At 35.7% G+C, this 24227-nt stretch overlaps 5 protein-coding genes and 1 non-coding gene across 9 annotated transcripts; 2 read left to right on the forward strand and 4 right to left on the reverse strand.

The window, feature by feature from the left end:
• Nucleotides 1–3705: 3705 nt before the first annotated feature.
• Nucleotides 3706–5154, forward strand: LOC104789622 (small ribosomal subunit protein eS21z-like). Its single transcript, XM_087512596.1, has 5 exons — nucleotides 3706–3735; nucleotides 3992–4043; nucleotides 4402–4411; nucleotides 4566–4698; nucleotides 4873–5154. Exons 1-5 carry the CDS (start codon nucleotides 3706–3708, stop codon nucleotides 4936–4938), a joined length of 291 nt encoding a protein of 96 aa, XP_087368722.1. The 3' UTR covers nucleotides 4939–5154.
• A 217-nt stretch (nucleotides 5155–5371) lies between these two features.
• Nucleotides 5372–6579, reverse strand: LOC147944453 (uncharacterized). Its single transcript, XM_087512597.1, has 3 exons — nucleotides 6021–6579; nucleotides 5724–5950; nucleotides 5372–5626 (listed from the first exon to the last, which is right to left on the reverse strand). The coding sequence occupies exons 1-3, from the start codon at nucleotides 6577–6579 to the stop codon at nucleotides 5372–5374; spliced, it is 1041 nt and encodes a 346-aa protein (XP_087368723.1).
• A 2962-nt stretch (nucleotides 6580–9541) lies between these two features.
• TRNAA-UGC (transfer RNA alanine (anticodon UGC)) lies at nucleotides 9542–9614 on the reverse strand. The gene has a single exon. It is a non-coding gene; the product is annotated as a tRNA-Ala (tRNA).
• Nucleotides 9571–11281, forward strand: LOC104787674 (uncharacterized). Of its 4 annotated transcripts, none has more exons than XM_010513279.3 (7): nucleotides 9571–9869; nucleotides 9954–10115; nucleotides 10315–10458; nucleotides 10543–10599; nucleotides 10686–10712; nucleotides 10807–10902; nucleotides 10987–11281. In XM_010513279.3, exons 1-7 carry the CDS (start codon nucleotides 9669–9671, stop codon nucleotides 11176–11178), a joined length of 879 nt encoding a protein of 292 aa, XP_010511581.2. In that variant the 5' UTR covers nucleotides 9571–9668; the 3' UTR covers nucleotides 11179–11281. The 4 variants fall into 4 exon arrangements, 2 of the variants coding, with proteins under 2 accessions (XP_010511581.2, XP_010511580.2); XM_010513278.2 differs by having other exon boundaries at nucleotides 9618–9869; nucleotides 10543–10605; XR_015557557.1 differs by having other exon boundaries at nucleotides 9622–9869; nucleotides 10543–10605; nucleotides 10841–10902.
• Nucleotides 11188–12300, reverse strand: LOC104787672 (putative histone H2AXb). Its single transcript, XM_010513277.3, has 2 exons — nucleotides 11916–12300; nucleotides 11188–11577 (listed from the first exon to the last, which is right to left on the reverse strand). The coding sequence occupies exons 1-2, from the start codon at nucleotides 12120–12122 to the stop codon at nucleotides 11356–11358; spliced, it is 429 nt and encodes a 142-aa protein (XP_010511579.1). The 5' UTR covers nucleotides 12123–12300; the 3' UTR covers nucleotides 11188–11355.
• Nucleotides 12301–18521: 6221 nt separating this feature from the next.
• LOC104787669 (autophagy-related protein 18h) lies at nucleotides 18522–23343 on the reverse strand. The gene is made up of 9 exons (XM_087450869.1): nucleotides 22798–23343; nucleotides 21895–22338; nucleotides 21279–21719; nucleotides 20777–21022; nucleotides 19944–20687; nucleotides 19650–19825; nucleotides 19484–19563; nucleotides 18959–19411; nucleotides 18522–18860 (listed from the first exon to the last, which is right to left on the reverse strand). The coding sequence occupies exons 1-9, from the start codon at nucleotides 22993–22995 to the stop codon at nucleotides 18856–18858; spliced, it is 2787 nt and encodes a 928-aa protein (XP_087306995.1). The 5' UTR covers nucleotides 22996–23343; the 3' UTR covers nucleotides 18522–18855.
• Nucleotides 23344–24227: the final 884 nt, after the last annotated feature.

Genomic DNA, 24227 nt, shown 5'->3' on the forward strand with positions numbered 1-24227 from the left:
GCTCTCTCGAATAAACTTGATCTTTTCTGTCGTCTCATCAATTAACTTGTGATTGAAACTTGTCCGCTCTCCCACTTCTGTCCAACATAAAGGCGTTCTACACAGCCTTCCGTACATGGCTTCAAATGGCGACATGCCGGTGCTCGAGTGATAACTGTTGTTATACGCAAACTCCACCAATGGCAAATTCTTCTCCCAATCTGACGACCACTCCAACGCACACAATCGAATCATGTCCTCTATGGTTCGAATGGTTCTCTCCGTCTGCCCGTCAGTCTCTGGGTGAAACGAGGTGCTAATATGAACATCTGTTCCCAACGCCCTATGTAAATCTTGCCAGAATATTGACGCAAACTTTGGATCACGATCCGAAACAATATTCGCTGGCACTCCATGGAGCTTCAAAATCTCGTCTATGTACTTCTCTGCCAGAACTGGCGCTTGATCCGTGCTCCTCACTGGAACCAAACGGGCTACTTTGGTTAAACGATCAACCACTACGCACACTGCGTCATTGATCCTCCCTTTTCTTATAGGTAGGCCGGTAATAAAATCCATAGAGATAGAGTCCCATTTCCACGTCGGTATGGGCAAGTTGCGAAGCAATCCTGCTGGCACTTGATGCTCTACCTTGATTCGTTGACATGAATCACATTGGCTTACCCATTTTGCTACTGCTCTCTTCAGTCCAGGCCAATGATAGTACCTACGCACATCTTTATACATCTTGGTGCTCCCTGGATGTATACTCAATGCTGAGCTATGGGCGGCTCCTAATATCTCTTCTCGCAATCCGTTCCGGTCAGGTACGGTTATTCTCCCATTGAGAAGTAAAGTGTCATCATCCGCCAGATGATATCCACTAGCATTTGGTCCTTCTAACCCTTTCAACTCTTCGATGATCTTCTTCAGATTCTCGTCTTTAGGTTGTTCTTCACGAATTCGTTGTAGTAGGCTCGCTTGAGTTACGGCTTATAAACCCAACGGCTCACTGGATTCTCCCTCCAAGGCTAAAAGCCTTACCTTCTTCAATTCCTCAGTTAAGGACTCCACGTCCTTCTCAACATCCACTTGTGCTTTTCTTCGGCTTAGCGCATCCGCTACTACGTTTGCTTTGCCTGGGTGATACTGGATTCTTAAGTCGTAATCGGCTACGAACTTCATCCATCTCCTCTGACGCAAATTAAGATCCGGTTGCGTAAACAAGTACTTAAGACTTTGGTGGTCCGTAAATACTTGAACAGCTTCTCCATACAAATACGATCTCCAAATCCTCAATGCAAACACCACAGCGACCATCTCCAGGTCGTGTGTGGGGTAGTTCTCCTCATGCTTCCTTAGCTGTCTAGAGGCGTAGGCAATCACCCTATCCCCTTGCATCAAAACACATCCAACTCCAACTCTTGATGCGTCTGTAAACACAGAATATGGTTGGTCTGGTTCGGGCAGAGCTAACACCGGTGCGGTTGTCAGCGCTCCCTTCAACTTTCTGAAAGCCTCCTCTACTTCCTCACTCCATATGAAAGGTACAAAATAAAAAACTAGAATCATTATCAACACATGGGCATATATACATCATAGATTGCACTCAAGTATGTAAAACACTTACATCCTTGTATACACGAGAGAGAGTAGGATGAGACTTAAATGCATCAAGGCCCTCACTTCCACCAAATCCCTCACTTCGACCAAAACTATTTTTATACTCATAAAGACGAACGGATATCTATGATATAAGAACAAAATCGAGTGAACCACCGTACAAAAAGATTATACTGGATTGAAAACAATTAGCAGAAATACTGAGACACAGTTTAGTTTAGAATACCTGCCCTAGAGTTGTCTCATAAGCCTCAAAAAATTGAACCCGTGCCAGAGCATCAAGATCAAAATGATCCCACCTAACCAATATGTCCCTTATCGGGCAAATGAAGCGAGAGTGGAAATGGAAATTGAAATCGCGGGAACGAGAACACTAATATCAAAAATGCAGATGTTAATAGTTTGGTAGACTTTAAAACAAAACAATGAAAGTCAAATTTATATATACCACAGCGCAGTAAGAATGGTGACCGTGAACATGAGAACTCAAATGCTTGAGGAACACGAAGAGGCTGAAAGACGAAATTCTTACATCCACATACAGGACACGATGACATATCCATCTGTAGAAAGAGAGATGAAACAAAAACTTATTTCTCACTAATATCAAGAATGATGATCATGACTTGTATAGACTAATAACAGCATTCGTTGGCAACACAAACTCTCATTAAACTTCTTCAGCTACACAGATTGAACAAAATCACAAGCATAAAGGGAGACCGAATTGAATTTTTAGAAACACAGTAGATTACACCATCGTTAACAGGAATTGGTCAAATGATGCAAGTGTTGGGTTTATTATATACATCAAAATCAAAGCATACTCACCATTTGGTTAAACTCGTAAAACATCTGTTTGTGTAGCATAACTACAAAACCATAGAGGAGAGAAAGAAAATGAAAACTTACGTTTGTAATCTCAAAAAGCTCCAAATCAATATCTTTAGGGCGGATAAGAAGACCAAGCTCACAGATGAAAGACAATGGTGTGTAGAATGCCTGCAGCAACAAATTACACCTTCTCAGATTTAAAGTTTCACAAAGTAAATCACACTAAAGAACTAAATTAAAAAAAAAAAAAAAAAAAAAGACAAATCAGACAATAAGAATTGCTCGCATCTTCAAACTTTTACTCAAGCTTAGAAAGAAACCACAGATTTATGCATAGTGTTGTCCAAAACTCTCAATTCGACCCAATTTCTACAGGTTTTTAAATCAGTGAGAAAAACCTAATCTCGGATCCAAATCGACGTAAAACCTTACGAGATCGAACAACCACCAAACAAATCCAGATAATAGAAACATGGACTCGATGACTACAAGGATTGGACTGATTTTTTAACCAAAAACAAACAAACAAAAAAAAAAAAAAAAGAGGACGAAATATTTACAAACCTTGACCTGACAAACTTCTCCGAACCAAACTCGAATACAAGAGAGATTTCTCTTCGATTTCTTCTTCTGATTGATTCTCCTCTCAAATCAAACACACGATCTGTCTTCTTCGTTTCAATGTCGGAGATAACGAGACAGAAAGAGAAGGAAAAGAAACCAAAAAAATTAACATGTTAAAAGCAATAATAACGGGATTATAGATTTTTTTTTGGAATAGAGTTTTTGCCTTTGCCACGTGTCAAACTAAAAATGAGTTTCAAAAAATCTTATGTGGATGGGCTGAGAAGTCTCAAAATCTGATGTGGATGGATTAACGTTAAGCTGAAAGAGAAACCAAACTGAATGAATAAAAGAGAGTTTAAACATGAAACATAATAAGAGTATCATAGACTAAAGACGCAAGCAGCTGCCATTCCATAAACAGTTGCCACTCCATAAACAGAACTTAATAAGAGCTTGTTTATCGGTGGGTTCATACCCGGATCTTAGTGTTTTGTTGCTAAAAAAATAAATCAGAACAAAATAAAAAAGGTAAGGGAGTCTCTTATATAGTATACTCAAACTTGGGTTAAGAGACGCTACGTGTCACGGTTCTGTTGGACGAAGAAAATAATAGAAGAAAAAAAAAATTTATGCCCGATCGACGAGTTTTGACGAAGAAACTTTTTTTCTCTCTGTCTCTCTCTCTTTCTCTTGCGGTAGAAGATGGAATTGAAGAATATGGAATCAGAGAAGGTTGGGGTCGGAGGTGATGCGTATCGGAGGAGATCGAATCGATGGAGGTGATGCGTTGCGGAGGAGATTTCGCGATTAGGTAAACAAATTAGGGTTGTTTGATTTTTGATCCCAATTTAGAGTTCTTTGATTTCTGATCCTCTCTCAAGGTATCCCTTTCTCATTCTCCCTCTCTATCTCTTTCATTTGATCCCAGCTATCTTTGTTGTTGCTTCGTAGATTCCTGATTGGTGAATGACGATTTTGCTGATGTGAGAGCAATAATGGCGAATGCGGGTTCTTCATTGATGGAATAGCAACTGCGACAGGTATGTTTGGAATTATTGATATTTGTAAGCTCTTTTGGCTCAAATTGCATAAGCACCAACACCAGATGTGTATCAAAGTAGTATAATAGAACTAACCAGCTAGTAGATTTGATGTGGCAAAGAAACCAGAGTGAGGTACTCAAAGTGACGATATAATATTCAATGTTACTCAACTGATGTGCATCTATGCCATGATGTTTAAAGAAAGTCTTTTAACTTGACCTTCGTTTAGGAGAGGTTTTACTTTGTTTGCTTTATGCTGATTTTTTTCACGTCACTGGTAATCAAACAGGAAAGAGTCGGGCAAGAGATGCACTGAGAGAGCCACTTTGACAAAGCTAGATGGTGCTGCTTTGAGTCTCAAGGAGGTTTGTGTTCTTCTTCTTTGATCAATTATTTCAGAGAAAGTTACTTTTTCTCCAAAAGATGCAGAACGAAGAGGGTCAAGTCACTTTTTTATTATTATTGTAAGGAAACTTAATCAATTGATTGTTCTTGTTTGTTTTTGGATTAATAATGCAGCTTGGCTACTAACAGGTTGATCACATCAAAGGATCATGCTTCTGTGCAGCTCAACATTGGTCATCTCGATGCTGATGGGGTGTATACTGGTCAATTCACTACATTTGCTCTTTGCGGTTTTGTCCGTGCTCAGGTTTGTCAAGACAGCTTCTTTATCATAAATCTTGAGACTTGTCTGACTTTAATCTAGTATAGCAATGGAATTGGTTCTGGATCATTGTGTTAACTAGAATTGGTCATGTAATGCTTGTGTTAGTACATGAAATTGTTTAACACTTTCTTGAAACGATATAGGGTGATGATATAGGGTGATGCCGACAGTGGAGTCGACAGGCTATGGCAGAAGAAGAAGGTTGAAGCCAAACAACAGTAAGACCAACAAGCTTTGTTTTCTAGTTTCTAGATTTCTTTTTGAAATCTAGATGTGAACCTTTGTCTTCATCACAATCTTCATCACAATCTATTTCTCTTCATCAAAATCTTCTCTTTTCACCTATGTAACATATCCATCAAAAGTTAAATCATGATTCATGATGACTCTTATTTAGTATTCTCAACTACTATATCTCAAGTTTGAGTTTCATATTTACTATCTCTGGTTTAACAAGTTTGAGTTTCATATTTACTATCAAATTTCAAAAAACAATTTTTCAAAAATAAGAGACCCAAAATTAGAACTTACCATTGGATAAAATTTTAACTAAGAAATCATAGGTTCTTATTTACAAAACAATACACAATTAATTCTTAAAAAATTCAAACAGTATATAAGAGACTCCAATTATGATACTACCGATAAACTTGCTCTAACGGGTTAAAGATGTCGTCTGGCCCCACTCCATAAATAGTGTCAAGATGTCGTCTGGCCCCACATTGTAATGTGCAAGTGACCTGTTGTCCTTTAACAACCCAACTTTTCCACTTAACTTCTGTTTGCTTGGTGGAATTCGGGTCTCCCCAGCTATTTTCTTCTTCAAAGTTGCCACGGTTTGCGATAGCGACTCCACTACGATGTCTTTGACATGTAAGTTTTCAACAAAAACCGTAACTGTAGAAAAACCCTGCAAACGTACGTATGTTACTGCTACTCAGATACAAGTCAATTAAGAGGAAAAAAAAAAAAAAAAGGAAATGCAAGAGTCGGAAGAAAACAATCACCGGATGTCGTGCAAGAAATTGGTCTTCTGGAACAAGGACTGACTCTGGTAGAGGTAGTGGTGGAAGAGGAGTCATTCCGGCTATACGTGAGGCATGTTGCGCCGCATTGATTGAAAGGGGCGGATTCACAATGTCAGGTTCCTCCATTGAAGGGGGTGGAAGCTGAACGTAAGGCTGAAGAAGAGCAAGCTGAGATCGCAGTGACGGACGGCATACGAGGCGGCAGTCTTTTTAGATGAAAATTATTACATTCTTCGTCAGCCAGGGGAGAAAAACCACCCAGATAAGTATACATACCCAATTCCTCGAGACGAGGAAGAAGACGGAAAAAACCCTCAATAACAATGGGCATAGCAGGCAGGTCGTCGTCGTCTACGGATGGCTTTACTATACACGCATGCCAAACAACCTGCCGATCGAAATAATTAAACAAGCGATGACTTGGCTTCAAAAAGTCAAACAGAGGGTTCTTCGTCCTCGTATCCTCCTCCATTCTCTTGTTCAAACCCAAGTAAAAACCGATACCATACCGAATTACAAACTGCGCAGTGAGGTGAATAATATCAATCTCCTTCTGAGTGACCCCTTCAGGGAGTCTATACTCAGGGAGTGGAAACGTGACCACAGGGAGTCTATACTTGGGAGGTGCGCCTGGAGGGGGACCCCTGACTAGAGTGGGAGGAGTAGGAGGACCCTTAAGAAGATCGGGTGGTCCACACTCAGTCTCAGACTCAGCTTGAGTATCCTGAGCTCCTCCATCCTCCTGAGCACGGTATTCTCCATCCTCCGGATCTAGAGGAATCTCCATGATTGAACCATCTGCCGCCGGATCTTGTTTTGAATCATTCTGCGACATTTTATATTTTTTCTACAATTCAGAACCAAAAAACACACTAAAATCAGATTCTAAGAAAAACATGAATGATCAAATCTTAAGAACAAAAAACAAACCCCAACAAAGGCGCAAGTACGTACTGAGAGATAAGAAAAAAGAAAAGAAAAATATTTTCAAGGAACAGCCCTTACCTCAGCAACTCGACAAGGAACAGCCCCGCCGCGAGAAAACAGCCTTAACTTGACGCACACGATTTCAAAACCTAAAGCTTAGAGCACACGATTCCAAAACCTAAAGCTTAGAGAAACCCTCCTTTTATATTTACGAACGAAACTCGTGTTCTTCTTCCGGTTTCCAGTGGGCCATTTACTAATTGGGCTTATATTTTCGATCCATAAAAAATTGATAAACCACCGACTGAACTTGATAGAAAAAATAAAGCAAACTTTTTTTTTTTGTTTTGACATCCTCAAACCGCAAACGAGATGTATATGATTCAAATAATGGCCACTTCTAATTAATCTTGGACACAATTAAAGCTGGCTGCTGGTACTGGTGATCATCAGTCTCGTTAATGAAACTTCATGCATGCATGGGTATACTCTACTTTTGGAAACGCTTCTCTCGCCATATAATATTTCCCACATACAAGAACCCTCACCTATCAACGCATTTGCTAATAAACTATCGCCATTCTGAAAGCCTTGTGTGATTCAAAATGATTTGAAACTATTTCTAATACAATTTTTCAATTTTATTACTTTTCAGAGTACATTTTCATCCTTTAGATAACTGTATCTAAGGCCACCAATTCAGATACATTTAGATTTCGCATATACACTCGAAGGTCTATCTAGTCTAGCTAGTAGTGTCAGTCTATAGGGTTAGTTTTTTCGTCATATGTTTAGACTTATTTCTATTCATGTGGGGGATTGTTGGAACTGCAGTTTTCTGTAAAATTTGCAGGTTTTGGGACAATGATTTTCCGGCAAATTTCCGGCCAAATTCCGGCCAAATGGCTGATCGGACTTTTTCTGGTCGATAGTGCAATGGAAAGCTGGTAACGAGTACTACAAGATGGTATACTCATACGTCCAAAACAGAGTTGATTTGAATGAGAAATAAGAGTGTGAAGTTAGCTACTTGGGATGGTTTGGGAAATATCCCACATCGAAAATATGGTTTCACACTCTTCTAGTTTCAAAAGTGTGTAGAAGGAAGAAGGAAGTTCCCACACGCGCGCCGGACCGAACCAAACCGGGCCGGGCGCGGGCGCTAGCGCGTGGGCTCGTGGGAATTCTCGCCTCGCCGATCATTTTTTGGTCCGCTGTAGGCCCATTTAATTTTTTGGAAAGACTTGGCTTAAACTCCAAGTAAACTTGCGCAGTACTCCGAGAATATTCAGAGAATATTTTCTGAATATTCACGCGAGACCACCTCCTTCCATTATATATAGAGATGCAGCCTCTCATTATTTCTCACACTCGAAAAACACAAACCCTCCTTCTAATAAGTCCAGCCGCAGAGCTCTCTCTCTCCCTCTCCCTTGCTTTAGTCAGAGTAAGTTCTTATAGTTAGTAGTCTCGAGAGTATAACGTAGATCTGTTCGCTTGAGTTCTATTACTAGTGTGCTACTGTAATAGTTCGTGATCGGTTGTATCCTGGGATTCATAAATTGTGATTGTCCGAAAGCACTTACGGCCGATTTATTGAATTAAGGAAAGAGATATCATATCTCGCCTCCGTGATTTATTTACTACTTTATATTATGCTGTTGTGCTGTTGTAATTTGTTCTTGATTTCGTTATTTAAATATAATTCGCATATTTTCTCAATTCGATTTTTGCGCTCCCTACAGCTATGTCCGGCTTTGCTTCCGGCATGTGTTGGTCACCTTGATGATGCTATGTTCGGCTTTGATTCCGGTATGAGTTGGCCCCCTCGGCGACGTTAAGACCGGATTTCGTCTAGGGTTTCACCATCCTATTTCTCGGTGATTCATCTAGCTTTTGCATCCAGCTTATTCCGGTCAAGGGAAAATTTCTTATGGCTATGAATTCTGGGACGCTCAATTCGAAGAAATAGAGTTTCTAAGGGCTGTGCTTTGTCGGAGGAATATCAAGCTTCGACTTCAACTTCTAGTCGAAAGAAATCTCAAGATCTAGAAATCAATCAAGGCTTGGAAGTTCAAAAAAGTGCAAGAAGATCTGAAATTCATAAAAAATCCGATTTTATGATCTCGTAGAGAATATTCAAGCAAAAAAGAACTGAATCGTGTATCCTCAATAGGAATCAGAGAAGATTGAGGTTCTGATTTGAGAATCATTTAGTTCTTCATATGTTTATCATAACATTCCATATGTTTCTCTCTTTTTCCGGCAAATGATTCGTACGGCGTAGACAAGACGGTGATGACGAGCTGCACATGTGTCGGTGAAGTTCGTGAGGCAAGCTTCCACGTTCGAGAGATGTGTCATTAAGCATTTTAGTTTTCTTAGCCTAAGGGTTTTTTTTGTTGGACTTGATTTTCATTTTAGGTCCAGTTAAAAATTATGGCCCATGTTTGTTTTGGTTTACACATAACCAAGCTTTGTATGGTTTTTTTGGCTTTAATAATAATAGCACACCAGTTGACAAAAAAAAAAAAAAAAAAAAAAAAAAACAGTGAACATTTTAGCTAAACATAAATATAATTACTAATGATTTGGTCTGGTTTTTGTTTCCGAGTGGATTCAGATTTTAGTTAAAATACGTATATTTCTGGGTTTGTTTGGATTCGGTTTCAGATTTTTGGGTATAAAAGCAATTAATCCTTTTGAATCATACCATTGGTTTATTTGTATTTTAACATACATATAATTTAAGTTTTAATTTGCTAAGAAGCCTAAGATTGGCAAAAAACTCCTGGTACACTTTTGAATTATTCCAGTGAATTTTTATTAGGAAAATTTTAGTACTTTATAATTTATAAAAACATAAAAAGTGGAGATGCGGGGGATCGAACCCCGTGCCTCTCGCATGCAAAGCGAGCGCTCTACCATTTGAGCTACATCCCCATCTTTGCTTCATAACAGTTCACTTTTACTAAATTTCGAAAAACACAAACTAGTATGAGCTTTACCTCTTCTTATCTCCTCCAACCCAGCCGCTTAAGAGTGGTCGGAGCTAGATCTCCGGTGGACCGTCGCCGGAGATCGCTTGAGAGAGTGAGTAAAGAACTCTCGAGAGGCAATTACGAAACTGCTCTCTCTCTCGTCAAACAACTCAAGGGCAAACATGGCTGCCTCACAGCTTTCGGCTCTGCTAAACTGGTCTCTCTCTCTCTCATCTCTATCTCTCATGCTTTATTTTCACAAAAGCATGCCTAATCCCATTTTTTTTTTTGTGTGCTTTAGCTTCCAAAGAAATTAGATATGAGTAGCAAAACACATCTCCGGTCGTTGATTGATTCGGTCTCAAGAAGCATTGAATCTGTTTATGTTGAAGATTCAGTGAGAATATCTAAAGAGGAAGAAACAAAAACTTCACCTGAAGAAGATTGGTTCGCTGTTGTTCAGGTGAACAACATCTTTTTGAGTTTCTTTGTCACAAATTAAAAGTATGTGATTGCAAATTTATCTAAGTAGCTCTCATAGCTTCGAACTTAATATTGCCTTAATTTCTAACTTAACATTGTTGTCAAGTGATGATTGGAGAAAATTATCAAAAACGTTGTTTGTTTTGGTGATGAGATGATACAACTTTCTTGTTTTGCAGCATGAATCTGGTCATTTTCTGGTTGGTTACTTGCTTGGAGTTCTTCCAAGACACTATCAAGTGCCAACATTGGAAGCTGTTAGGCAGAATATGTCCAGTGTGACCGGGAGAGTAGAATTTGTGGGCTTCGAGTTCCTCAAACAAGTAAGTGGTTTGTTTGTTTTTCATATTTCAAATTTGTGAGCTTGTCTATGTTCCAAACCACTACAAGTTATGTTATTACCGCAGGTCGGTGCTGCAAACCAGCTAATGAAAGATGATATGGACGGCCGAATGAATCTATCGGTATCTGTATGTTATATACTTGTATATATAATATCTCTGTTGTGTATCTTCTTAACTTGACACTCTTTTGTTCTTCTACAATGTAGGATACTCAAGGCAATATCTCATCCAAGGTAACATTTCCTCAACCGCAACTGTAATGAGTGATTTTCTTTGTTATAGCTCAAAGTGTTTCTGTAATTGATTGGTGGGATCTGTTGAATGTAGACACTAAACAACTTTTCATGTGTGATACTTGGAGGAATGGTAGCCGAACATTTACTATTCGGATACTCAGAAGGTTTCTACTCAGATGTTGTCAAGGTTCACACAAACTCAAGTCAATTCTAGTGTGAGACGACTAACCATCTAGTTCTAATGTGCATTTGTGAATTGGTGTTGTTGCAGTTAAACGATGTTCTAAGATGGTTAGGATTTACAGAAACAGAAAAGGAGTCTCATATCAAATGGGCTGTTTCAAACACTGTCTACATATTACATTCTTACAGAGAAGCAAGAGTTGCACTTGCAGAAGCCATGGCTAAAGCCAGACCTATTGGTTCTTGTATCGAAGCAATTGAATCTGCTTCCACATTTTGATCTTCTTAATGAAGTAAAATAAGTATCATTCAAACCATAATCATTACTCAATTTGCAAACACATTTTTAAAAGTAATATGAAATCTCAAAACTGTTGGGAGAAGAGAGAGACCAGTCTATGTTACAAGATTAAAAACTCAAACTCAAAGAGAGAGTAAACATCATCAGATTAAAGAATCAAAACTCCTGAGAAGCAGATCCGATATCTCCTTTGTTCTTTCCAACCTTTGATGGGAGAAGTGTCTGATGAATGTTAGGCAAAACACCTCCATTAGCAATCGTAACACTTCCAAGAAGCTTGCTAAGCTCTTCATCGTTCCTTACAGCGAGCTGAATGTGACGTGGTACAATACGTGTCTTCTTGTTATCCCTTGCTGCGTTTCCAGCTAGCTCTAATACCTATATGATCATATCAAACCATCATATTAAAAATCAGACTAGAGAGACCCTAATAATCCATTTAATCATCAGTATCAGCTAAATCATGAACAATACGCAAAGATCAAGAAATCAGAAGGTTAGCAAACTTCTATTGATATAGATCAAACGAGTAATTCTCTTAAGTAATTTACAAAATACGAAACTCGATTTCGCAATTCAAATCAATATTCAAAAACAGTAATCACATCATTAAATATTCTCATCATTGACTATATATACTAAACACGATTTTGCAATTGAAAAATCAAGGCAACTAAGAAATCGAAATCGAGAGAAATGAGAAGATTGTTCGTTACCTCGGCGGCGAGGTACTCGAGAACGGCGGAGAGATAAACAGGAGCACCAGCACCGACACGTTCGGCGTATTTACCGGCTTTAAGGAATCTAGCGATCCTACCAACGGGAAACTGAAGTCCGGCCTTGGAAGATCGAGAAACGGACTTTGTAGCTTTTGGTTTGCCTCTGCCACCTTTGGTTGTTCCACTGCCGCCGCCGGAACTCATTTTTTCAAAAAAAAAAAATCGGAAAATTAATTTGAAGAGGCGATTGATTGGAAAAAAAAAAATGAAAAGGCTGGGTAATTTGTGAGTGGAGTTGATTTTAGGGTTTCTTATATATAGTGTTGAGAGAATGGATTGTCATTGGTTAGTGAAAAGTCACGCGGATTGCCAGCGTAGCACCATTGCTTTGGTTCTCGCGGGTTTTTTCTTTTTATTTTTTGGTTTGGTTACGCGTCTTTCCAAAATAGTGGGTGCAAATGGAACGAACGGTTACGATTACAGAAAATACCAAATTTTCAGTTTAGTACCAAATTAAAATTTGGTACTAAACATTTTTGTGGTATATTAAAACCATGATTTTGAAGAATTCTATGAGATTTAGAAAATTTGGAATTTTGATAGATTTTAGAGAAAGTTGATATGATTTATGGTAAAAAAATTTCAAATTCCACCTAAAACCTTGAGATTTGGATTTCTGTATTTTTAACTAAACAAATCCTCTCAAATCCTCTAGAATCCCTAAAACTTATTAAAATCCAAATCCACAAACTGTTTTGAATAACAGTGGATTTTAAAGTAGATTTTTAAATCATCAGTTCAATAACAATAGATTTCATGAGACTTTTTAAAATTCATGATTGAATAACATAGGATTTATAAATTTTACACAAATCACTTAAAATGTTAAATTGAATACACTCCCTTTATCTAAATTATCCAAATTGAACCGAGGATATCCAAAAATTTACACTGAAATGTATATATTTTTTTCAACGAAAGTTAACTTTTATTATTCAAGAATTAATATTGTCAATATACAATTGATCTTTTAACCAGAAAATAATATATATATGTATATACATCCTACTATATTAATTGAGAAGTACAAATATAAAACTAACCTTAAAATGTGTAAAAAATTACATTCAATTGCCATTAGAAAAAAATAATTAAGTTTAATTAACTAATTTAAATAAATATAATTAATTAAAAATAAAAAACACTTACGGATCAAATATTAAAAAATCTAAAAAATAATTTTCTCTCTCTAATAAATTATGGACGAAATTACTAATTATTTTTTTGAAAAAAATATATAAACCAATCAGAATTTTAAAAACTAAGAATTTATATCTAAGTATACAATACAATTATTTTTAATAACTAAATTCGAAGATTTTGTTAAGTTTTCAAATTATGATTCTCCTATCATCTTTATTTTATTTTATTTACAAATTGTTTGGAATTTTCATATAATACTTATAACTTAAAATGCATATTTTTTTCTGCATATGTTGTGATTTGATTTTTTTAAAACGAAGATATATTATTTATTGTATGAAATGTGTGTTTTAATTTCCACATTGGCAGGTTGGTAAAACTAAATTTATATAAATAATAAATTAATAATTTTTATTTACTCACAATTATAATATTAAAATTACTATTTTATATTTCACATAATAATGATGCAAATATAACAACAAACAATATAAAACTGTAATAATACATCAAAAATAAAATACTATAATATTCTAAAATAATTAGTATTCAAATAGACTAATAAATTTACATAACAATTTTAAATAAATATTATCTCAAACAAAATAATTAAAAAAAAATAATAATTTTAATTATTATATTATAATTTTTTTTTAAAATGTTGACCCGTGCTTTAAGCACGGGATATATCCTAGTACATATTATTTAACAAGTATTGGGAGTTGATCCCTTGCTATGTAGTCGCTGGAAGGAATAATTAATATGTTACATTTGGCCTTTTAAAAGTATTATAAGAATGTCATCGCATATATTTGTAAATAAATAAAAAAATCGATGAATATATTTTTAGATTTAATAACAATTAGAATTTGTATATTTTTCAATATGAACGATTCAACTAATTTTCTGTTTTGTGTGAACATAGATGATACATGGCATCCAATATCCTAACCAACAAGAAATTTCAAATTAGATTTTTTCAAAAGTTCATAAACTAAACGAAGGATATGTATAAATATCATTTTAACATTAGGCTTCTACTGGTAATCATTAGAGGAACAAAAAGAAAATGAATAAAATAACAATGAGGAACAGAATAAACAATTTTTGAGGAATGAAAAGAAAATATGTAGAGAAACAACAAAATAATAATTGGTAATAATAACAGTATTTTAAAAGTATATTAAATATTAAATAAATCAATCAATAAAAATACTAATACTACTTTTAATGTATATAAAATAACTTTTACATTTGATTTTAAAATAAAATTTGTGAATTAAGTTTTAGAGACATCATATTACTAGTAATAGTTAATATTAACCTACCATAAAATTTAATTTAAAATATTCTTTAGTTTTTATTTACGATATACACATCTTTAAATTTATTTTACTATTCATACAGTTTCCAAATAAAGTTTTCAAATTAATTTAACATGGAATTTTGTATCAAATATATTTTTTCTGCCAATATACTGTGAAAATATGAATATTATTGTATTATAAAATTAAATTATTATTAATAAACATAATTTTTATTTATTTTAAAATAAAAAATGAATTTTAATATTTATTATTTTTTTGTTCCATTTGTTCCTCATCAATTTTGGGGAGGAACATTTTTGTTCTAGTGTTCCTCATTTTATGAAGAATGTAGAGGAATGATGAGGAAATAATATTCATTATAAATGGTAAAAATTTTGAGAAATGAAGAGGAATATCATATTCCTCCTCGTTCTTTTCCTAAATTTTCAATTGAAAAAGAAAAATCGATGTCAAATTGGATGAATTTAGAAAAGTAAAAATATTACCATATGTTCTTCTTATTCAAAATTTATGATGGATGCTTAACAACACTAACCTGAGTTATTCATCAACCAATATTTCCGAATTAGGGAATAAACCATTGAAAAAATCAAAATCAATGGAAATCCTCCTCATAAAAGTTTAAAAGTATTCAAAGCATAAAAATCTACTTTGTTAAAAAAATAAAAACAAATTGATTCTAAGAAGAAAATGCGTTAATAATTAGGAAAAATACAAATCATGATTATGAATTTCACAATTTGTATAGAAAACGAAATTCCAATTTAAAGAAAAGAGGTAATTTCAGTTTCATAAAAGTCTTATGTGATTTGAAACTCAATTATCTCCCACTATCCACAAAATAATACTAAGAAGAACCCTTAACTCCACTCAGTTAACCAAATGCATAAGGCATGTTTTTCGCTCTTGAAACTAGGATTTTTCCTAAGTACTTATGAATGAATGATTGGTGCAATCAAACAAACATACATAAGTATGAATGATCATAATGGATGCAAGGTGTTTCAATACACTTATGTAGTTGTAGCATAAAAGATGTCAAACCATAAAGAGTGTGATATGTAAGCAATCAAGATGTGAACATGCATTCAAGTTAAGCCAAGTATCAAAGATGGATTTGTCACTAACAACCTACTGATCAGAAATGAAATGCAATGAACTAGACAACTTAAGCAATACTAATGCAAGATTAAACTATTGAATGATGACAATGACTAAACAAATGTAGAGACTACACTAAGCAGAGCAAGTACTAAGCAAACCATTTTTGCAAATGCAAGAAAATCAAACTAGAATGAAACAGTGCATAAACAAAACAAACAGGATGATGCTCGATCAGACACTCGACCGAACTCAGTAGAGTGTGGTCGAGTGTTGCTAAACGATGCAGAGAAGCTATTCTAAACAATTTGAACAACCCAGAGAAGCAATAAAACAACACATGAAGCAAATATAAGTGATTAAATAGACAAACAATATGCAAAACAGGTCCTAGAGATGGGATTTGTGGGTTGGTATCAAGCTACAATTACCTAGACTATTCAACAAAAATCAATCAACAAGAGCTAGCCCTAGAAAATGATCTCAAATACTTGCTAATCCACTCTCATGACAATAACAATCAGGTTTAAACACTCCTAGACCTAGTTCTCACTAGCTAAGACATGAATAAACATGCATAAGATCCAGATTCTTTGTCAAAAACCACCCTAGACAACTAATCTCTTAGGCTAGACATATTAATCTCCAATATTAGTTTATTCTAGCATCCTAAACATCTTTTGAATGATAAGAAACTTGAGATCTATCTTTAACTTCTCAGAACAAAGATAGCATATAGATCTCCTAATCTGGAAGGGAATTATAAACAAACAAGCTTGAACAGTCTAGATAATCATATATCTCTTAACCAACATATCCCATCTCTAAGATCCTAGTTCACTAGTCAGATCTACACATGGTGATGAAGAACACAAACCTAGAAAATGATGAAATAGATATAAATAAATAGATGATGATGAGATCTACAACTTAATACAAAGAAGCAAGATCAAATATTAAACAAATCAAAAGTTATGAGAATTACAAAGTGCTAAAAATACTAAAAGATGCAAAAGGAATAAGAACTCTAAAAATGGTAAAAACTAGGTTTTTAATGCTCTTTGGGTCTGACTCTCTCTCTCTCTCTCACGGCCAGAGGTACAATGTCCTTTTATAGGAGGAAGGGGAAGCCCTACTTAGCTAGAGGAAAAAATACAAAGTTGGCTGGGTAAGTGCTCGACCATGTGATCGGTTGAGTGCATCCTAAAGCTCTGATGCCCCTTGGTCGAGTCCCTCTCCTTGCTCGGTCGTGTGCCTGGTCGAGTGGGGTGGTCGAGTGACTTTGAAAGCTTGCTTTGTCCATCTTATTGGCCTTGATCAGCTTCACTGGATATCCTCTCTTCTCTTGCAGCTTACTTCCACCTTCTGAAGGACCTAATTAATCACCTGTTTATACAAACAAATATGCAAATGCATTGCAAATTCTATCCTAATGCACAAACAGAAGCTAAACTGCATTAAAATGCTAAAAAATAATTAAGGTGGTAACCAGTTCCATTTTAAACTTCCAAAGTTTTGATCTAACTCTTACTATAAAGTGATGATTTTGCTACATAAAATCTTTAAGTGGTTTTTATTCGTGGGTTCACAAAAATTAGCAGGCAAATTGATTTGATGGTTTATTGTGAAAATAGTTGCCACCTTAAAAGTTTTTTGTGAGATTTTGGTTCTGATTGGGAGAGACTTTTAAGGCTTTAAAATTAATTTAAAGTCTTAAAAGCCAAAATTTTACCAATCATGCTTTTATTGCTTTATTATGTTTAAAAGCCTTAAAAGTCTAACTGCCCATCTTTTTAGTTTATACATACAAGTTTTTAAAGTCACATATATGAGACTTATTTGGCTGTAAAAAATAAAAAAAAAATAATAATAAAACTGTAGTTATTTTTCTCTTTCTTATTATCCATGATGATTAAAACATTCATTTTCAATCTATGTATAATTTATCACAAATATATTATAATTCATTAAAAACAGATTTTTTATTTCTGTTATTTTGAGATCCATTTTTCATAATTATTTTTGCATCAACAACCATTATAACACATAATCAATTATGTCATATCTTTATATTTTTTAATTTGTTGAAAATATTTATCTATTCATTTTTTATGAGTTTTTTAGGCCTTGAATGGCATTTGATTTTGCAGTGGTTTTTGGCTTTAGATTCTACAAAATCCACTTTTGAAGCCATTCACGATTATGAAAAAATAGATTTCCTAAAATTTAGGAAAACCAGTTTTTGGAGGATTTTTGAATTTCCTTCATAAAATCTAAAAACCACATTTTGTGGGTTTCCACCGTGACTTTTTTTTCTTTTTTCTTTTTTCTAATATAAATATTTATTTTAATTTACTTATTATAGCAAAATGATACTCCGATGCAGTATATGGAAGGGATTCAGGATGAAATTTCTGCATCATTATAGAGTTTTCGATGATGATGATAGTAATTTTGCAATAATGTGTTTTCTATTTGCAATAAAAGTATTTTTTTTTTCTGCATCATTGTATTTTTTTTTATCTTTAAATAAAAATTTATAATCTTTATTTTACTATTTTTAAAATAATTATTATACATAAAAACCAAAAACTAATTAAGTTACCATTCAAGATTTTGCAAAACTAAAATCTACAGCAAAAATCAAAAACTTAAAAAATCAAAATCCAAAATCCAAAATCCAAAAACCAAAATCTAAAAACCAGTAAAAAACCAGCAACCATTCATAGCCTTAGTTTTTCAAATTTTTTTTTTTAAAATAAAATTCATTATGTTGCCACATAAATTTATTCTTAGCATAATTTATATTTATGAAAAACATACAATAAAAATAACAGTCATTAAAATTTTAACAGATAAAGTTTCTACAACAAAAGTCTCTACAACAAAATCTTTACAGTCAAAGCATCAGTGTGATATTACAACACTGCAGTGTGGAAAAAAAAACACAATGCCTTCGAGTAGTAAAAAGTAAAAACCAAACGAAATAAATCTTTATTTATTTTTTTTTTTTTTGTTGCATAGCTTTTTTCCTTTTTTCTTTCTTTTCGATGAATGAATAGAGAGAGTTACACGTGAAAAAAAAAAAAAAAATACAAAGAAACAGTCCATGGAAATCGAGAGACTGTTGATAATGAACAATTCATTTACAAGCATTTACAGAAACAGATGATAAAAGGGAATTGGTTTTAAATTGTTTTTTTCTTTTAGGGTATTAAGATCATCAGTGAGTAAGTTGCAGCAAACGGGATTAGTACGAGAACCCTTCTCCATTTGAGCTTTGAAAGCCCATAATTTCACGAGACTCAACCTGCAATTCATCCAAAAAATGTTGACTATATAGCGATAATACTATTTGCGGATTCACTTCATTCCAAAGTTACGGGACATGGGTTGGATTCTTCTTACCTTCTTCGGAGAAAGCGAAAACACCACCAAGGAGGTCGTCATCATCATCATCATCGTCATTGAGTTTTCCATCAGATGGAGAATCCTTATTTCCTGCCTCTGTAGCAGTTTCACTGGAGACTACCTCCTTGAAAAACTGCTCGAAATTAGGGGAGTCATCTATGGGGCCTCCTTCACCCTCGTCTGCTGCACTCATGCTCATATCAGAACGGTTAGAACTTACATTTGAAGCTCCACTTGTCCCGCTGCTGTTTTCAATTCTTGTTTCAGCGGGTAGGGAGGCGTTCTTTGGAAGGAGATGAGCGCCGTCTACATAATCACCGTCTTTAACAGCAGAAGAGATGGACACTACAGGTTGTTTAAATGTTACAATTCCGCTATGAGGATTTTGGTTTGGAGTTGGTGCAAAATGGGCACTTCCTCTCCTTTCCTCATTCTCGGGGTAAGCTATACCTGCTAACACTTCAATTTTAAGATTTGACAAATGCTATAACGCTCTCGCTAAGCAAGTAAATTTTGCTTTACCTTTGAATGGATGAATTTCTTTAACTTGTCCAGGATCAGAAGAAGAAGAAGAATCTGAATCTCTTTCCCCAGAAAATCCCCTGCAAGCATAAGAAGGAACCACTTCCCAATTGCATCATCGACAGACGCAATGTGTAAGATGTATGCAGTTAGTGAGGTAACTAACCTGTTGCGCATACTGGAATACACACTCTGAAAATTATCATATACTGGCAGCAGATCCTTACGCCTAATATCAACCTCATTTGCAGACACTTTCTCAATTTCTCTCTCCCCGCCACCTTGATCCATATTCAGGTTCTTGCCATTAGTGTCTGGTGAAAACATCGGATAGAACGATATCTGGAATTTATAAAATTCAAGGGCGTGTCAGACATTGTACATTCTATATAGGAAGAACACATGACCATATCGTGTTTCATCATGGATAGTAAGGAAACAGAAAAGTAGATGGTGGCACCTCTGAATTTTGCCAGATTGGTTTTCTTCCAGAATTTATCAGCACCTCTGCATTGGCAAGATAAACGTGGTGTTTCTCCAGAGGCTTTGTGAGATCTTCGCTATCAGAAGTATCAACAGTTAGCTCTGCAATTTTTCGTCCACCATAAGTAAGCCCGCATATGTTCTCCTCTCTCTCTGGCCAATCTGCTCTACGACAGACGTCCCAACACTGAACTGGTTCAACTTTCACTCTCAGTTCCTCTTCAGAGGTCAGCACAGAAGTTGCTCCACTTCGCGTATTGCTCTCAGCCTGGTCTCCTCCAAGAGATGGAACGAGTTTGTATTGAACTACGTGACCTGATGGTGTGTAAACCAGTAGATAGTCCAAGGCATTAGCTGAAGACTGCAATTCATGTGGCACAGATTGATGGAAAACAGCAGCAAGACAGCCAGAGGGAAAGGTCGGTTTTCCGACAACGGAACTTGCAGCATGGAAGAAATTGTTGCATTTGATTCGGCTAACCACAGATAGAGTAACCGAAGCTGGTGGTGGATATGAAAAATGGGTGGTCATAAATGATGGACTCGACCACCATGGCAGGGACAATGTTGGAGCAAGTGTTGGTCCATCAAGATGGGAGTTTCGTATTTCAAGAACATTTTCTCCGCCAAAAGGGGACAAAACATAAATATGGCAGGTGCCCTTAGATGAAACAATTGCAATCCACTGACTGTAGCTGCTAAAGCAAATATCTTGTATTACCTGAGGGAATATAGCACAGCAGCGTTTACAGTAGCATAAAATGTCGAAATGAAACATAGCCACCAGAGAAAAAGGAATAATAAACTTACAGCTGATGTCATGCCACGATGTAGTTTGTAAAGAGGCACATGGGAGGAGCTCCAATCATAGCTTTGAGCACCTTGTCCATTCTTTGTAGGTGACGGCATAATCCGGAAAACGTTAATATTGTTACCATGGATTGAGGCTGTTACTAGTAGAGTGCCACTTGGGTCGAAACAGAGAGCAGAAATTGGACTAGTGTGAGCCCTGAATTGTGCTATGATAGCTCGGGACTCAAAATCTTTGACAATAACCTGCCACATGTCATATTGATAAGTGGGTTATACTCCATGTCTTGAAATACGCGAGTCTAGAAACAGGTTTAAATAACCTATATTCAAAACGTTATAACATATATACTATCCTAAGCTAGGTTCTGGGGATACAAATTTGACATTCCACAACGCATACCATTTCTAGGTAAACGAACAAAGAGACCAGGTTTCAATATAATCCTAAGCTAGGTTCTGGGGATACAAATTGGACAAGTGCTTTCTCTACAAGACTAACCATTCCAGCAACATCTGAGTCTGCTGAATGAGATGCGAGCCGACCAACTTTCCGGCCAGGGCTGGACGAAAGAGAAGGACCAGGAGCGTCATGCTTGAGATCCTGACAGTACTTAGATAAAGTTTTGTAACCCTTGTCACCCAAATTGAGTAACCCAGCTGCCAGATGCTTACTAGATTCCATCGCGTATCTTGCCACTAGATTACCATTGCTTGGCGAGGTAGATGGACTGACCCCAGGAGGAGTAACATTCTGAGGGCTCAGACGACCTATACTAGATGACAAAGGACTACTGGAAGCATAAGCTAACCATCTGGGTCCGACAGCCATTGGACCATATCCGACATTAACCCCAGATATCCCTTGGTTTCCAAGCTGGGGTACAGGATACGAGAGGACGCTGAATTTGTTTTCAAGAGTTAGAGCATCAAAACAGTATATCTGCAATAAAATGAAAAAGCATTACTAGATATGCCTGTCTCAATTAACAGAAGAGTCTAAGAAAATACTAGATTACGCGTATTCAAATAAAACAAACTCTCTACCCAGCAGATCACGGTGCTACCAAAAAGAAAAATGTGTACTCCATGAAAAACAGGTAGCACGAGAAGCTAACCTGTGAACCAAGGCCAACAGCCACAATCCGAGGACTGCATCTGACCATATAGACAGTAGATCGGAATCTCAAAACATGAACATAGTTGTGAGATCTAAGGGAATAGAATCGGACAACAGTGGGGGAGAGGGCAAGGGGATCCTCATGACCATTTCTAACGGATCCATCTCTGCCAGTGACAATAGGAGTTGAACCCTTGGCCTCATCAGCAACTGCTAGAAGTATAGGATGTGATGATCTAAACCCTTCAACTCCATCACATTTAGCAGGCAGGGGCTGCATCTGCAAAAACGTAACCGGATCATCCCGCCTTGACACAAACTCGCTGACATCACTTGCATCATCGATGTCAAGGACTTGAAACCCGTTGGTATAACCTAGTAGAAGAACGTTCTTGTAGGAAGATTCACTAGTGTGCAATTTATCAAAGGAAGACCACAACACCTGCTCGACAAAACAAAAACTTAAGCATCATTGATCAACAATTTCGCATCAAATCACATTCAGAAACAACACGAGTTAAAAACTCGATCGAAATCTAAACCAGTATTCATCTATAAACAATCGAAAGAAACAGTATTTGGTTATACCATGGTTGGATCCATGAGCTAGCTCATCTACACATGTATAAAAAGACACATAACCCTAGATCTGTAACAATCATCACAATAACAAACACTTGTGAAGTTTTCAAATTTCACAACTCTTTGCCATGAGATCATTCATTCTCATAGAAGTCAAACGTATGGACTTGAATAAAAAAAAAAAAAGTCTTAAAAAATTTCCTAATCTGATCAAAACCCAATTGGAAAGAGCAAACTTCAACAGGCACTAAATTCCAAATCCAAAATCACGAATTGGGAAAGTAAAAAAAAAAAAAAAAATGAAAAATTGGAGCCAAACCTGATCCTTAAGCTCCTGAGAATCTGAAGAGAGAGAAGCAGCGACGGAGGCGCTAGCTGAGCGAACACCAGAGGAAGCAGTTCTGATACAAGTCGAGATGAATTTTAGCGAATTAGGCAAAAAGCCATTACTACCATTCTTCGTCTGATTATGATTATCTCCGTTGTTATTGATGTTGACCTTGGAGTTACTCTTCATAGTAATTATGAATTCGTCGTCGAAGAGACCACCGGAGACACACCGGAGAATAAACAACGATCGGAATCAGCATACGCCGCCGGCGATTACGTAGAACAAGGGTGAATAACTATAATAGATCGTTTAATTTAGAAATTTTCAAGCTTCACCATTATTTTTTTTAATTCGATTAAGCGGTGGCGTGGTTTTGACCTTCTTCACGGAAGAAGAAGACGAAGCGAAGAAGAAGATGTAGAAGAAACGGTTCTTTGCTTTTTTTTTTTTTTTCCCTGTTTGTTTGATTTTTTTTGTTCTCTTTGGGTTTGCTTTTTGTTTTGTTCTTTGGGCTTTTTGTGGCTTTTAAGTTTTGTTTTGCTTTTGTGTTTTTTTTGGCTACTTTGGTAATCTATCTCTACTATTAAAGCAGAAGTACTCCCTCGACTCAAAATGGACCATGACTTGGTAGGTTTTTCATTAAAAATAATTAGAAAATCACAAAATTTAATATAATTAACCTATAGTTTCATTTTTGACAAATGACCATTATGCCCTCGATCGATCACTTAAAAAATTATGGGTCAGGACGCGGATCCTAAAATATCCGACAACAGAAGGAAAAAATCTCGCGGATCTATTTGTACTCCAGATTAATCTTTTTCAGATCCAGTATATTATTTCATTCAAGATTAGTTATTTAAGATCCCCAACAGAGTTATTCGTTATAGGCAAACACTCTGATTTCATTTTCCTTTAAGGTATTTAAATGAAAACCATAAATTTTAACTACCAAAAATTTGGATATTTCCTTAATTACCGAGATCCGATCTTAACAAATAATCTTTTAAAAGGAATATTTTCTGATTCTAAGAACCATAATATTATCCTAAATAAAGCATAAATCAGGATAATCTTTCCATATATTTGTTCCCAAAATTAATTTAATAGCAAATGGAAACCAATATTGCATATTCTTAATCATTGGTATATTACTCGCATATTCCATATATTGCTAATCACTCACCTACAACCCTAGGATCTCCTTATAAGTCTATAAATACTGCTCATTCACCAGAGCTCATAACACCAAAAAAAGTGAAACATACAAGCAGAAAATTTTAATTATAATCATTTTGTTTTTTTTTTTTACTTTTCTAATACGTTCGCTCAAACTATGTTTTGATTGTAAGGATTATTTATTTCATTAATTAAGTTATTGATTTAAGTTATTAGTTAAGTTATATACTATGAGTTAT

This window comes from Camelina sativa, chromosome 5 (genome assembly GCF_030686135.1).
Source record: "Camelina sativa cultivar CO46 ecotype springtype chromosome 5, ASM3068613v1".
NCBI lineage: Eukaryota > Viridiplantae > Streptophyta > Magnoliopsida > Brassicales > Brassicaceae > Camelina > Camelina sativa.

Excerpts from the sequence above, each read along its gene's own strand:
- LOC104787669 (XM_087450869.1), bottom strand. The coding sequence starts at position 22,995 with ATGAAGAGTAACTCCAAGGTCAACATCAATAACAACGGAGATAATCAT. Across the intron at positions 21,720-21,894 it reads CTGTTGGCCTTGGTTCACAG|ATATACTGTTTTGATGCTCT; the intron begins GTTAGCTTCTCG and ends ATTTTATTGCAG. Across the intron at positions 20,688-20,776 it reads ATCGTGGCATGACATCAGCT|GTAATACAAGATATTTGCTT; the intron begins GTAAGTTTATTA and ends ATATTCCCTCAG.
- LOC104789622 (XM_087512596.1), top strand. The coding sequence starts at position 3,706 with ATGGAATTGAAGAATATGGAATCAGAGAAG. Across the intron at positions 3,736-3,991 it reads AGAATATGGAATCAGAGAAG|AGCAATAATGGCGAATGCGG; the intron begins GTTGGGGTCGGA and ends TGCTGATGTGAG. Across the intron at positions 4,699-4,872 it reads GCGGTTTTGTCCGTGCTCAG|GGTGATGCCGACAGTGGAGT; the intron begins GTTTGTCAAGAC and ends GTGATGATATAG.
- LOC104787672 (XM_010513277.3), bottom strand. The coding sequence starts at position 12,122 with ATGAGTTCCGGCGGCGGCAGTGGAACAACCAAAGGTGGCAGAGGCAAA. Across the intron at positions 11,578-11,915 it reads TCGAGTACCTCGCCGCCGAG|GTATTAGAGCTAGCTGGAAA; the intron begins GTAACGAACAAT and ends ATGATCATATAG.
- LOC147944453 (XM_087512597.1), bottom strand. The coding sequence starts at position 6,579 with ATGTCGCAGAATGATTCAAAACAAGATCCGGCGGCAGATGGTTCAATC. Across the intron at positions 5,951-6,020 it reads TCCTCGTCTCGAGGAATTGG|ACTGCCGCCTCGTATGCCGT; the intron begins GTATGTATACTT and ends TCATCTAAAAAG. Across the intron at positions 5,627-5,723 it reads AATTTCTTGCACGACATCCG|GGTTTTTCTACAGTTACGGT; the intron begins GTGATTGTTTTC and ends GTACGTTTGCAG.
- LOC104787674 (XM_010513278.2), top strand. The coding sequence starts at position 9,669 with ATGAGCTTTACCTCTTCTTATCTCCTCCAACCCAGCCGCTTAAGAGTG. Across the intron at positions 10,459-10,542 it reads GCTTCGAGTTCCTCAAACAA|GTCGGTGCTGCAAACCAGCT; the intron begins GTAAGTGGTTTG and ends TTATTACCGCAG. Across the intron at positions 10,713-10,806 it reads AAGGCAATATCTCATCCAAG|ACACTAAACAACTTTTCATG; the intron begins GTAACATTTCCT and ends TGTTGAATGTAG.